The sequence below is a fragment of the Sturnus vulgaris genome, chromosome 4 (genome assembly GCF_052056855.1).
Source record: "Sturnus vulgaris isolate bStuVul1 chromosome 4, bStuVul1.hap1, whole genome shotgun sequence".
NCBI lineage: Eukaryota > Metazoa > Chordata > Aves > Passeriformes > Sturnidae > Sturnus > Sturnus vulgaris.
This window is the reverse complement of record NC_142246.1, coordinates 53,984,903-53,999,898: the sequence shown is the minus strand read 5'-3', so window position 1 is coordinate 53,999,898 and position 14,996 is coordinate 53,984,903. Positions and strand designations below refer to the sequence as shown.

At 36.6% G+C, this 14,996-nt stretch overlaps 1 protein-coding gene across 6 annotated transcripts in view; it reads left to right on the top strand.

The window, feature by feature from the left end:
• CCSER1 (coiled-coil serine rich protein 1) overlaps nucleotides 1-14,996 on the top strand; it is a 623,842-nt gene that overhangs the window by 233,258 nt on the left and 375,588 nt on the right. For all 6 annotated transcript variants that reach the window (XM_088163986.1, XM_088163987.1, XM_088163988.1 and 3 more), the window contains exon 6: nucleotides 7,047-7,257. In XM_088163986.1, the coding sequence (XP_088020112.1) occupies nucleotides 7,047-7,257 (211 nt within the window). The remainder of the gene's footprint in view (nucleotides 1-7,046; nucleotides 7,258-14,996) is intronic.

Below are 14,996 nucleotides of genomic sequence, written 5' to 3'. Positions count from 1 at the left end.
TATCTGTAACATGATAACCTGTAGGATGATTATTTAGATGTCTCTATCTAGTTTGAAGCCCTGGCATGATCAGATGCCTAGACATTTTTATGCTAGAACCCAATCCAAGAAGAGTTCCCTGAGTAACCTGATGAGGGGGAAGACAGGCAGGGTTTGGGGTGTAGGAAAAGTCAGCAGAAATCTGAAGGTATTTTAGTAAATATTAATTGGACCTTTTTAAAATCTGTTATGCATCTCAGATGAACCTCTTGGCCAACACAAGGTATAATGAATTGCTTGCTTGCTCCACAGAAGTGTTCTTAATGCTTAATAGCTCATCAAAAGATAATATCTTGGGTTAGGCAGTAATAATAGGATTAGGTGCTTCCCAGGTCATTAAAAACCAATTCAGACAGGTCTTGAAGTGAGTGGCTTGTCTCTTCTATGAAGTATATGAATTTTCCACTTAATTTTCTGGTCTCACTGGAAGTCTGTCTTTGTCTGTCTTAAGTCTGTGAATTCTGCTTGGCACTAAGTAAATATTCCTGCTCTCCTTTTGTCTCTTAGTGGATTTAACCTTTACTGTTAGTATACCTATCATCCCACTAAAGCCTATACTAACAGTTCAGTACCTTCTTACTTAGCACAGAAAATTATTTGCCTCCTTTTTTCTTCTTTCATTCAAAATGCGCATAATTTTGATCAGGATTTCATAAAGTTTTGATAGTAAAAAATACTACCTGTAGTAGGAAGCACTTGATAATTTGTTTTTAAGTAATGATACCCAGTTTAGTAACTGAATGAAAAGAGTGTACTACTTGTGCTTCTTGGAAGGCAGTCATCAAATCCAATACCTATTGTGACTTTACAAGGTTGTTTTTCTAACCTAGTAAAAGTTTGAAAGTTTTATGTTGCATCTGCACATTTTCTAAAGGAAAGACTGAGGCATTTAGAGCAAAAATGAAGGGAAATATTGTTCTGATCTAAAGGTGACAGTGACAAAACCGATTTCCCTCTCATTTTTTCCCATTTCCTCCAATAGTATCAAGCTTTCTGGACATGGGTCAGTGCCTGTCGTTAATTGATTAGATCAAAATGTTGTGGTTCTAGTCCCAGGTCAGCCGAGTTGATCTGTTCTGTGGAGTGCATTTGGAGTGAGATGCAGAGAGAGCATCAAGTGTCTTTGGCTTCAGTCTGCACTGAGGCAGCATCCAGTCAGAAGTGTGTAGCTTTTACAAATGCTGCAATGTCTGCAGGGAGATGTATCCTTTGTCCAAATAAAAGAATCACAGGGTTGGAAGGGAGCTTAGAGAGCATCTAGTTCCAACTCCCCTGCTATGGACAGGAACAGGCAATTTTTATTTTTTTTTTTTTTAATATCCTGAACATAGTGAGAGACATAGTGTTAATTGATAGTTGCAAAATGGTTTCAAGAATGTTCTCTCACTGACTTGTTTTTTTGGGGGGGATCGGAGGGAATTTAAAAAGACTGAAGCTACCAAAGTCTCAGTGCCAAGCCAGCCTCATTTACTCCTACTGGTTTGTCTTTAATGCTTTGCTTACTGCTGCACTGTTAATATCTGAAAGTGAAAAAGCCTCACTGGTCTTTTTCAAGTACCTGTTTTTTGAATGTTACCTGATTATTCATTACATTATCTTAATTTATCACATCTAAATTTTCCTAATAGGTTCCAGGAGGAAGAAAAGGGCTGAAGTTTGAAGTGTTGTTATGTGCTAGATCAGGGATTATAAACAGAGCTCTTAACTCCTGTGGAGTTTAGAGAAAGGAAGGAAATGTTTGACGGGCCCTTAATAGCTGTACTTTATCATCAGTTAGAAGATGGAGGGCTTTTTAAAGTTAATTTTTAAAATTATTTAAAAAATTTGATTCTTATTTTTCTTGATCACCATGCTCTAGCCCAAAGGATGTCTTTATGACTGTGATATAAACCTTGGAAAGAAAAGCAGTTTTAATGGAAAGGGTTGACAGTCTGTTAAGTCAGAGAGCAGCAGTCATTAGAGTGTTTGTGTGTTCCCTTGTGTGTGGGTGGAGAGTTTGATAGTGACAGATCCTGGGCATCATTTCTCTAAAGCGCTGACCTTGAAAAATCATAGCATCAATAAAGGATACACAGCTCTAAAAGCTGTAAAATGTCAAACAACATGTACCTTATGACACACTAATGTACAAGATTCCGAGTTCTTATCCCTACAACTTCTGAAGCAGTCTCTGTTAGAACAGAAGCCACGTTGAGAAATTGTGTGAGACAGAGGTAGAAATTCTGATGCCAAGGAATGCAGATATGGGTAATTAGCCAAGTGATTAGCTTTTTCATCTTAGTATAGCAAAGCCCGTGTTTTCAGGACTGAGTCAGAAGTTTTCTTGGTTTTTATCCTCCTTGACTGGATTCTGAGAACATCTAGGCAGCTAGTAGGGCATTATTTTATATGTTCATTGTAATATTTAAGAACATGCTTTTTCAAGTTTGAAGTTTGTGCTTTAATTCTGGTAAATATGGTGAGAGGCTTTTTTTTTTTTTTTTTTTTTTTTTTTTCTCTTCCTTTCTCCAAAATATGTCCCTGTATTTCAGTTGTAAACTGTTTGGGGTAAAACATGTCTCTTTACTAGGTGAGATTAGTAGGAGATCACTCAGGGATTAAGATGCAGTATGGGATGATAGCAGGGTTTCATGGGTAATGTACTTCATTCTAGGAGAGCCACAGAATGCTTTGAGCTGAATTTTGGAAATATTTGAGGTAGGCAGCTTTTACTCTAAAAATCAGAAGCAGTTGCTCTTGCATGGTCCAGCTGAGGGATCTTTATCAAAATAGTAATGACTTAATTTTCTGAAGGAGGAAAACCAATTTACTGTTAGTGAGGATAAGGAAAATTTGGGATGGGAGAAAGAAATATGGATTGAAGGCCTTCTAGATTAATTTGAAATAGAATTTCAGGACATAACCTCTGTTATGAACATTTTTCTTCTAATGTAAAAGGATGGGCCAAGCTATGAACAAATAAGAACTATTTGTTTTTCTGAAAAATTTATGAAGACCAAATTTTTGTGTTTATATGTAAGTATATATATGACTTCTACAGCAATACACATATATATACACAGCTATAAAAATACGTTTGCGTAAATACATGGAATCTTTATTTATGATTATATGCACGCTGAAAATTACAGATTTAAAGCTTTTTCTAAGACCCTGCTTTAGAAGATAAGCCCTCAGGGAAGAGAGAAGGTGTGTTCAGCTCTTCTCGTGGAGTCTGGGGTCTTTTGCTCTGCTTTCAGAGCCTTCCTGATGCCAACAGTGTTACATGGGTTCTCTTCTGCTAAGCTGCTATCAAGAGAAGCAGACTCAGGGGAACCAATTGTATTAGTTTAGGCTAATTCTGCTTTAGCAACATCTTGAGCACTGCTGATGAAAACTAAGAAGATTAAAGTCCACATAATCTGGGGATCTTTATGTAAGTGAAGTTCAAATTACCATAAGCTCTTCAAATCATTGATCTGAGGATCAGTAAGAAGGGAAGAATAACTTAAACAAGATCAAACTGCAAATCCATGTCTTTGGGTCCTCTTTTTTTTTTTTTCCTTTTCCTATTTTTTTTTCTTTTCCCTTTCCCCCCCTTTTTTTCCCATCTTTTTCTTTTATTCTTTTTTTCAAATAAAACCCTTTAAGAATTCTTCAGTATAAGAAAATTCGTTTTGTTCTACCCTCCTAGGGAAGAGGAGATGCACAACTGTGTCTTAGTCAGTTACTCAGTTAACAGTGGTTGCATTGGATTGATGGAGGCTATTAAATGCTGAAAGCCACTGATTGATTATTTTAATGCTAGCTTACTCCTTCAATAAAGACTGCTTTTGAAATAGAAATCTGCCTTAATGGCATTACTATTTTACTGACTGTGGATATTGTAGCTTCTGATTCTTTGTACAAATTAGAAGGGAGGGACAAGATTCCTGGTGCTCAGTGGATATGTCCACATACAAAAGAAACAAGCCAGCAGGCCCAAAGTACCTTTGAGTTGTACCAGTTTTCACCCTATGTAATATTTACAGACTTGTAACACTGTTTCTGTGGATTTTCTGACCTTTTGATGGCAGTAATTCTATTTATGTTGTGTCCTTTTCTTTTATCATTCACGGCTCTTTAGCCGTGCTCAGGGCTTTGAGGTGACATCTGTATGGGCTGGCACTGCAGTGCCACATCTGCACCACTGACATCCTCCACAGTGGAGTGGTCCCATCTGCTGTGACTGTAGTGACAGCCAAACCATGCCAGGGAATCATTGGGAAGACTGGTAACGGGGTTGGGTCAAGCCATTTCAGAAGAGTTTTGAAACTGACTTCCAGTGCTCGGAACATTTTTAAAGTAGGAACTTAGCCTGAGCATATGGCAGGTGAATTTAGAGCTCAGGCCAGAGCATGTATTTTAAACCGGCCAAATTTCCTTTATGAAATATTGTATGTTGATAATATTATGTAGTTAATGCTGTCACTTAAAGGAAATACATTGCTTTTCGTCATTACAATATACCTTTTGAGGCTTTTTTCTAGGGGTTTAAGAAGTTAGTCACAGATAATATTTGCCTGTGAAATGTTTTTATTACAAAAAATGCATGTTAGGGAGGTGGAGGAGTCTGGCCATCTGTAAGGAGCTCCTGCAATATTAGTCCAGGAACCATCCCCTACTCCAACTTCAGAAGCTGAGATGTTTTACAAATAAAGTGAAACTTCTAATTTATGAAGAATGTGTTTTTTGGTTTGTTTTTGTGTTTGGTTTTTCTTTTTTTTAAATCTCTACTGCTGCTTTGAGATGAATTGCAGTGGATTACCATAATAATAATGTAACCTAGATGTTGTTAATAATGAAATACCATTTCTGGAATGCATTTTAAATGAGCTTTATTTTCTTTTTTCTGCAGCAAGTAGAATGAGTTGTGTCAGAGTGCAGAGTTTTTCTGTCACAGATCAGTTAAAGTACCTCGGAACTATCAGGAAGGACTGTATAATCTGAGTGCTCTCTGTATACCGTCTAAGTCTGAGTCACCATTTTCAAGTAGCAATTGAGTCAGATTTTAAACTCTTAAGACTGTGAGTGGTAATATGTTATTATGGTGCTTTTCTTACTTTAGTACAAGAATCTGTGTTTGAAAAGATGGTAATTTTGTGTGTTGAGCAGGGTGATGTCAATGTAAAGCCCACTGAAGTTGCTGAAAATATTTGATTTGAAATTCAGAATTGCTATATTACCAGTGCATATATAGCTTACACATAAATACTTTATCTCTTGCAGAGAGGGGGATAGTTTTCCAAGAATACCATTTATTTCCTTGTCACTGGGGAGCAGGGCATGGCTGGTGATATCAGGTTCTTCTCCTTGAAAATGAGCAGTAAAAGACTCCTCCTGTGAGACAGTACATCTTAAATTGGTGCTTTCTCAGGGCCAGGATGGGACCCACATAGAATACCTATAGAGGAGTATGAGGAGGATTAAACTTGAGTGAGGCTTATGGAGTGAATTCTAAGGAATAATCCATTTTCTAGTCTGCAGGTACTGGATGGGAGAAAAGAGAACCTTGTTGTTTCATCTTAATTTTAATAATGTGCTTTTATGGATACATAAATCTTATGCAAGTGTAGATTCCAACAGTTTGAATATGGCTTCTTTTATAAACCTTTAAAAGTGGCCTATGTTATGATCCTTCAGTTTCATATATTGTTTTTTCTTTGCATGATTTATACCCAGGTCTTGTTTAAAGGCTATAAAACAGGAGTGGTCTAATATCCTTCAATCAAAAGCAACTTTACCATCCACCTCATTTTTATTTTAAAGTATGCAAAATATTCTACTTAAAGATGTTTCAATGCTTTTTAAAATTAAAACAGACTCGTTTTTATTTTTTTCTGAGTCTTGAAGAGCCTGAAATGTTAGTTCCACTGGCCATCAGGAGGATCTGTCCATTGTGTGTGATGTCTGTGGTACATTGCTTGATCTAACATGTTTTATTACTGCATATTGCATAACTTTCAAAATATAAAAATGAAACATCCATAAAAAGATATTTATAGCATCCTAATTTCCAGATATTTTAGTATGGCAGTGGGAATTGTTTGTTTAAGAAATCATATTAATCTGCTTTTGTTTGTGGATCCTGTGAAACCAAAGCTAAGGAAGATTTTATGTGGGAAAATATTCTTTGTCCTTCCAAACTATGGAAGAATTAGTTTTGTGTTGCATAAAAATTCAAATGGAACAGAAAATTGGAACAATATTTTAAATTAATAATAATTGTGATTTTCTTCACTTGCTATGCTAGCATCTTTAATTGTACTGAGTTAATTTAGTATGACTTTCTTCATCATGGGAAAAATGGTTAGATAACTTGCTCTGATATTAAAGGAAGATAGTGTGTATGCAGCAAAATAATGGTCTTTCATTACCTTTAAAGTCCATCAAAATCTTTGTGTCTTTCTGTATCTTTAATGGATTCTCCAGCACGACTTACTGTTGCTTTGTTTCATGTTCTGCTTATATAGATTTAGTAGTAACTAAACCTAAGAATGAGTGCAGATTAATTAAATTCCATATTCTTTTTTATACAATAGCAGGTTCATTTTATGTCACTGGGCCAGCCCAGAAGGGAGGTTGTTTTTTTTTTTTCAGTTTTCTTTTCTTTCTGAGTTCTAAGTCAGAGCACATTTGATTTATCTTCTGAAAGTGCATGACAGATTTCATTTTTTTGTAAAGCTCAACTGAAATAAGATAGACATGTAGAAGTTTTGCCCATAGGATACTTTGTTTCAAGAAAATGGCTTGCTTTTGTAGGGCGTGAGTCAGAACATGGTTTTAATTCCTGTAGAATATGGTCCTCTTATAAATGTGTATTTTATTGCTAGCACCATATGGCTACATGTATGTAATAAAGGCCGTTCAGGCTAGCAGGCTCAAAAAACAAATGTGTAAATGTCTTTAAGCTCAGAGGAATTACCACCCCCCAAATTATGAGTTCTTTTTCATATTTTAGTGTTGACCCTTGTGTTTTCTCTCACAAGGAATCTGTCCCTGAAGCTGTCGAAGGAGGTGGAGGCAGGAGAAGCCAGGTACCCTCGTGTCAGCCAGCTGGCTGGCAGCCCATCTGTGGAGTGGCCTTTCAGTGGACTGGAAGAAGGTGGAGGCATTGAGTCTCTGCCCTTCAGACTGATGCTCCAAGACTGCACGGCTGTAAAGACATTGCTTCTGAAAATGAAGAGGGTTCTTCAAGAGGTAATCACACACTTATTTGTTAGATTAATGCATTTTAGCATTAATGAGCTAAGCAGGAGAAAAGGGTCAGTAAAGTTTATGGACTTGATGTCTTTTAATATGGCTTGAATACATGGAATTGATGCAGAAGTATAAATAGTCATGCCTCAACATGGTGAAGGTCAGAAAGTTATATACTTCAGCAGAATTTAAATGATCCTGCCATCTTGGTGTCTAGAGTGTAAAGCTTTTTTGAGCTTTTACTAAAAAGAGGCCGGGGAGGCTGACTGCTTGAGGTCAAAATACATTGTATTGTTTTCTTCTAGTATTTTAGAGCTTTTCAGTTTTCTTAGTGTAGTTATTATCCATTATGAATTCACATGCAATTCATTTAGAGGAGAGATGCAGAGGAAAAAAAGGTCTCTTAAGTAGCAGTACTAAAAGGTTGTCAGCTTGTATTTGTTAGATGATGGCTGAAATCAGATTTTATAGGCCATTCACCGGGCCAATTTCAGGAGTTCTGGCTTGTCCTGTCCCGGTGTATTCTCCTGCTTCCCCTATGGACTGCTGGTGTTGCTTTGAAAATTTTCTTTTTTGTCTGTTTGTCTTGAAAATTTTAGAGAAAAAAAATAATTTGGATTTTCTTTTTTGGGATACTTTGCAGTTTGTAGAGCCTATACTCAGGTATACGCTGTGAGCTTCCATCTCCATTCTTAGTGAATTGCAGTTTGTGTTACCTTTTGATCTACAAGAAGGTTTTTTTGTTAGTTTGTTTTTATCTATATGTTTCATAGAAATACAGAATAATTTATGTTCAGAGGGATCTCTGGAGGTACACCTTCTTTACTCAAAGCAAGGCTGACTCAGAAGATCAGATCCTCAGTTGCTCAGATCCTTGTCTACTTTAACTTTTGGTACCTTAATGGGGTCTCAACATGATCTCTGGGTAAATGTTCCAATATGTTACTACATCATTGTAACCTTTTTCCTGAAGAAGGAAACAGAATTTCTCCTGTTGAAGCTGCATATAATAAAGACTGGAAATAAATTGGGGGGGTTTTACTGCTCACTTCTTGGTCATCTGTATGTAAATTCAACTGACTGTTGTTCTAGCTGGAAAGGTTTGTCAAAGGTTTAGACGTGGTAGTTTGCAATTAGTCCTCCTAAACAGCATGTTTTTTGCTCATTGGAAAGTCCTAGGCTTTCCAGTTTCTTACAGTACACTAGAAGCTTGATTCATGCTATATGGATCCTTAATGCACTTCTGGATTACTGAATCTAGAATTGAAATCATTATTTCTCCTTTAGTTGCTTTTTCTATAATGTGAGAATATAGAGTGATTTTAAAGGATTTGCAACTTCATTTTTATCTGAAAATATATAATAATTATGATATTATATGACAACAGTTCTAACATTCAGGTGGTAATATTGGCAGCATTCTCTGTTGCTTCTCGTGTGAGTAATTCTATAATGCTCAGAAAATGTCTTTCTTACCATGATGGTAAGTGTAAGAACTTTAGTTTTAACTTAGAGTTCCATTAAACTTGTGTAAGGATCTACTGTTATTTTCTGTTTGGAAATATGTTGTACTTTCCAGTACTTGATCTTTAAAAATACTCACCATGTGATCTCCACCAAAGGAACATAAGGTATTTCATGTGACTTACCAGAATTTCACATCCAGTTACTAAAACCTCCTGATCTAACTCATTGAGCTTATTTTTTCATCTTAATCATTCAGTCTTTTACTGATTTGTTCCATTGTACTATATAATTTTCATCTCCACAACGGGCTATAACACAGTATGTCTCTGTAGTTTTCTTTTTGGCTTGCCCTCTGAAATCAAAATGGCCTTTTCCTAGTCCTACACTTGGATGTCCGTATGTACTATAATTTACCTCAAAAGAACCTGCTTAGTCCTTTGAACAACCAAGGACATGACCTTGAAATATGTTAGAAATTTGTATTGAAATGATGCAGCTTGATTATCTTCAGAAATTCAGATATTTATATATTTATGTCACTTTTAAATTATTAGTGAAAGATTACAGGAAAATATAATCCCATAAAAATGAAATATTGTATTGAGGAATCTGATAAGTAAGTCATCTGAGCATATTCAGCAGACAGTTTCCATGGAGAAGATCCCTTACTTCCATTGCAACTAGATGTAATTTTTTCATCCAAAAATCACTTCTGCCCCAACCAGTATTATAAATCAAATTCAGAGCAGTGCAGAACAAAATACATAAAAAAAGAATTCTTTCCTTACCATGGAATGCTCAGGCATTTTTAGATGTAGTCAAACAGTTTCTGGCATTCTTTTATAGAATTGAGATTTTTATGCTTGTGAGAGTGTAAAATAAGATTATATATTTATAAAAATATGTCACATGTTTTAATCCACTTCAAAAATAAACAAAGTGTACAAACTTCATGGGGAAAATTACATGGGTTACCAGAAAAAAAAGTTGCAGTATTTCTATTCTATAGCTGATATTACCCATAGAAGAAGGAATTACAGTAGTGTATACCTCTTTATTGAAAAATAACATGCTAATTGAGTTAAAATATTAGCCCTGCTATTCAATGTAATCCTTCTTCCTAAGCACTGAGCGCTGCTTCTAAGGAATAATTTAATTATGATCTGCCAAAATGTAATACTAGCTAGTAAAATATGCTTTTTTTTTGTTGCAGTTGCTTGTAATTGAAGAATCTAAGTGGAAAAACTGCATACAATGTATGCTGTACTGTGCTGCAGACTTACAGGCTTGTTATTAGTCTTATCTTGAAAAGGGAAATTGAAGACATGGCAGTAACTTTCAAGATGGAGAGTGTTATTTAGTAAAAGGCTAATGAATGATTGTTCAATTAAGAGAATTAATTACCATTTCACTTTCAGTAAAAAGCCTTGAACAAGTTGACTAATATTTCTTTATGGGTTTGGCCATGCAAGGCTCATAAGGCAGATTGTTCCCCAGTGTTTTTGGGAAACCTCATTGAACAAAGCTGGATAGTCTGGAGGGCCCTAGCATGTAAAGGAAACTCGGTGATTTTCCATGTGCTCCAGAAGATCTCTCTAAATCTTGTCTGCAACTTTTTCTCAAGGAAGTTCCATTTCTGAAAGATAAATGTGTGAGAATTTGTGTAACCAAGACCTATGGGATGCATCATTTAATGAAAAAGTACTACCAGAGTATTACCTAGCATGGGCAGCTTGATAAAAGCCACTTTATCACAGCAGACAATGCAAGCTCTTTTGCAGCCTGTCTGCTCGTGAATGTTTATTTTTACTGTTTGATTTTTGTTTTTTTTCTTTTCTCAAAGTCTTTTTTGTAGTACTGACCTTTGTGTCAGTAATAACTCCTCTCATTTGAAAGAGAGCAGATAAGAAAATAGGAGTTGGATGGCTGAAATTTGGAGCTTTGTCCACTCCTAAGAAACGGATTCTTTACCTTCTGACTTGAGACGGGCCTCTCTGATCTGAAGATGTCTTCGGTTAATCTCTGTCTTTTTTTCTCCCCTATTTTGGGGGGGAAAGTAGAGAACAATTGATATTCTATACTTGCTATGTTTTATAACATTTCTGGCAACTGGTTGTGTTTAGCCAATGAGCCTCTGAGAACTAGACTGTAGCTTCTTTCTCACTCATTATTATCAGCAATAATGAATATATAACATCTCTTAACCAAGCAATATGTTGGCTTTGCTGTGCTCTTCTAGATGAGAATGGAATTATTTCCATCTGTTAACTCTTCTATGGCTTGAGCTATAGCTCCCTTAGCCAATGTGGAAGTCTGGGTAATCAAGGGGACATATAAGGGCTTTGCCTTATCTAAAATCTTTGGTTGAACATTTCGGGCAGAGATATAAGAGCAAAACTTGTACGGTTTTGGCTTTTTGCCTAGCAAGAGAAGGTCTTTAAGCTGAAATGAGCATAATGGAAAACTACAGTTGTATTGGGAAGGAATCCGTTTAGTCAGTGATAATGGGGTTTTGTTCAAACTTTAGTTGTTGAGCTTGCTGATTAATTTTACTGAGTGCCATAATAAAAAGAAAATCTTTAGGCTTGTAGAAATAAGGTCATATTTTCCATGTATTCTTTATGAAATATATGGTTTAGCAGCTGCATAATTCTACTTTTGGGTGTTTTTATGGGGCTATCAGAAGTGACCTTCCTGGTTGCTAATCTCGAAAATTAAGATAGGCTATCTATATGTTTATGCAATTTGGAATATAAATTATTCAGCCCATGCTTTTTTTGGAGCTCTGCAAAACATGCAGGCTATGGAGCTTTAGCTAATTGCTAGAATTAGCAATAGGACTAAGTCACTTTGGACATATATTGCATACTGTGTTTTACTAATTAATCATTTATTTTACTGAGGAAAATTGCGGCTGCCTGTGGCTGTCATTAAAAGTTAATGTATCCGATACAGTGTCTTTAGATTGCACTTGGAAAAAAACCCTCAAACAAAAAGATCAATGTGGAAAATTATGTCAAAATTGCTGTGAGACTGGCCATTAGGGTTCTCTGAGATTAGTGGGGCAGAGTGATACCACTCAGGCTGCAATTAGTTTGTCAGATATCACTGGCTGCATTACTTCGCCCCATGCATCTTTCACCTCATCAGTAAAATAAGCATAATTATAGAGTCCCCTTTTACACTGCACTTGCAGACCACTGATGGAAAGTACTGAGAGAAAGCTAATTGCTGTTTGGATATTTTGTAGTCTGATGGCTGGTCAATATGGAATTGACCTTAAACTAGGGTTTTTAGAGACATTAAAGTATTTCCTTCCATCCTCTATGAAATGTATTATATTTGCTAATATTGTGTTAGCCACACTAGGAACCAATTGCAAGTTTAATACACTGTAAAATACTGCAGGTCTTCTTCCTTTAAGTAACTTTGTAATTAACCACTGTAGCATAGCTGATTTATTCAACTGCTCTGCATCTAACACAGTCCCTTTTATCAAGTAATTCATGATGGAAATTGGTAATTCCTTCATTTCATGGTATGTTGACACTGCATATACTCATAAATTTAAATAACTAATAATAAAAATATACTACATTTAGTAATAGGATTTAAATTTATCACGTTAAATTGGCTTTTTCACTTGGAAATATACATTGGCCTACCTATGCCCAGCTGGTTTGCAAAGACAGACAGAACACCCCATTGCTGCACTTACTGTGTTTTTTTCCTAGAAGTGCATCTCAGAGTAGTAGAGAATATTGGGAACAAGTGAATATAGTCAGGTATTCACTTGGGCAGTGAAGATGTTTTATTCTAAGATGATCCATTATAAGGTATTTAATACCAATGAACAAACTGAATGTCAGTTATTTAGTTACACATTCTCAAGGTAGAGGAACAGTTCTGTCCATTCCATGTAATGGCACTCAAGCGGATCTGGCACCAAGCTGATGGGCTTGTGGTTTCTGGGAGCCTCCTTCCAGCCCTTCTTGTAGGAGGGCATCACATTTGCTAACCTTCAATCAACTGGGACCTCCCTTGTGAGCCAGGACAGGGGGTGAATGGTTGAAAATGGCTCAGTGAGCTCTTCCACCACCTCCCTCAGTATCCTTGGGTGGGTCCTATCTGGTCCCATAGTTGTGTGCATGTCTAGCAGGTTGCTGGCCGTTTCCCCTTGGATTATGGTGGTTTCATTCTGTCCCTGTCTTCCAGCTCTGAGTTGTCTCTGAGGACAACTGATCTTAGTACTAAAGATGGATGCAAAAGCAGCCTTAAGTTCCCTATCCATTGTCACTTCGTGTCCCCCCACATTCAGTAAAGGATAGAGAGCTTCCTTAACCCTTCTTTTGTTGTTTATGTATTTTTAGAAACTTTTTAGCTATTTTATATGTCAGTAGCCACATTAAGTTCTAGTTGAGTTTTGTCCCTTCTGATTTTCTCCCAGCGTGAAGTCTTCATAGTCCTCCTGAGTTTCTTGCCTCTTCTTGCAAAGATATCAAATTCTCTCTTTTTTTTTTTTTTTTTTTTTTTTTTTTTTTTTTTTTTTTTTTTTTTTTTTTTCCCCCTTAGATTCCAGGCAAAGCTTGCTGTTCAGCCACGCTGGTTATCTTCCCTGCCAGCTTGTCTTTTGGTACATGGCGATGGACTGTTCTGTGCCTTTAAGATGTCTTTCATGAATGTCCAGCCTTCCTGGACTCCTTTTCTCTTAAGGATCTTTGTCCTTTACAACAGATGCTCCTGAACAGTGTGTGCATTTGCTGGCACTCTCTGAGTACTTAAGAGTATGGACTTACAGGCTGTGGTGGGCACACAGCTCTGGGCTCCTGTGGAGTCACACTAATCCTGGCTCAATACAAAGACCTTCTGAATTGGTCCAGCTCGGTTCTCAGTTTGTCATTGCCCGTGCTCGCATCCAAGTTCTGTTCAAGGCTACATTCAGAATGTTTTTGAGCCACACTTCGACATTATCAGTCTGAAATGAGTACCCTTAATTTTTAATACTGAAAATGGAAAATTTCTCTGTTTCTGTCCTGTTTGTTCTGCCAGTGGTTTAGTGGCTTAATCTTTGTAGATGACACGTGTCTATGTGCTGCAGCCTCACTGAAACCATGACTGACCATGAAACAAGTTCTCTTCCATACGTATAGGTAGGTGGTGATGACAGAAGCGTCTACTCCATGTATTCAGAAAGCAAGTGATGAGTTCTTTCTTATTTCTCCTGTGGTCTGAGTGAAACATTTTCATATGGCAGGGCAGTGTGCTCCGGGTCAGCACAAATTTGCATAGATTGTGCCCCAGCCTCCTCAACAAACCTTGCAGCACCTTGCAGAGAGGCGTTAAAAATAGTAACCCTATTAGTAATGTTGCTGTATCAGCAGTTCTGTGCAATTGACTGTGGTTAACCTGTGGCTGGACACCACAGAATTAAAACTGTTGCAAAACTGAAACCATTTTCTCATCTCATTTAGTGCTTCCATGGTTTTGATCAGTTGCTGTAGGTCAGTCAGGTAAATCCCACCAGTAGAGCTGATCACAGCAATTGCGTTTTGTGATAAATCTACAAATACCAAAAATGCATTGCAAAATAATGAGCAAGTGGTGGAAGAAATCCAGAATGTATGCAAGAGTTAATAGAAGGAATTGATTCTACTAAGTTATTAGGGCTCATGAGTAATTTGAATTAAGTGACAGGAGGTAGATGGAAGAATTTCTGATAATAAGAAATATATAATACTGCCAGGTCTAATAAATTTCCCAATAAGTTACCTAGTTAGCCAGCTTTTTAAGGAAAAAAATAATTGAAAATAGGAGTCCGATGAAGATGAGTGCACAGCACTTAAGCATCATTATAGTTGATTTCCCTGCACAATTTATTGTTATGAAAATATCAACTCATCAAACTGTTTTGTAATTCACAAAAAGCATTTCATAGTAGTTTTATAGCTGGTGCCATTATTTTTAAGTCCAATACGTTAAAACCAAGAAGAATTGTCCTTGTCTAAATAGTGTCTTAACTTCTGAAGCTGTACACCATATTACCCTTATGTATTAAGAGCTTTTTTCTTCCTCATGATACTTACCCATTTCAGTATTTGTGTTCCTATATGATCATAAAGATGAGTCTGCAAAATTTTAATTTGACCTCTTAATAATCTCTGATGCCTTGATCATCCAGAATTTCTGAAACAAGTGCTAGTATACTCACAGGAAAAATTCTCAGTTTGTAACATAGCTGGCTCCTGGCATAGCTCTGTGCTGCAGATTTGTTT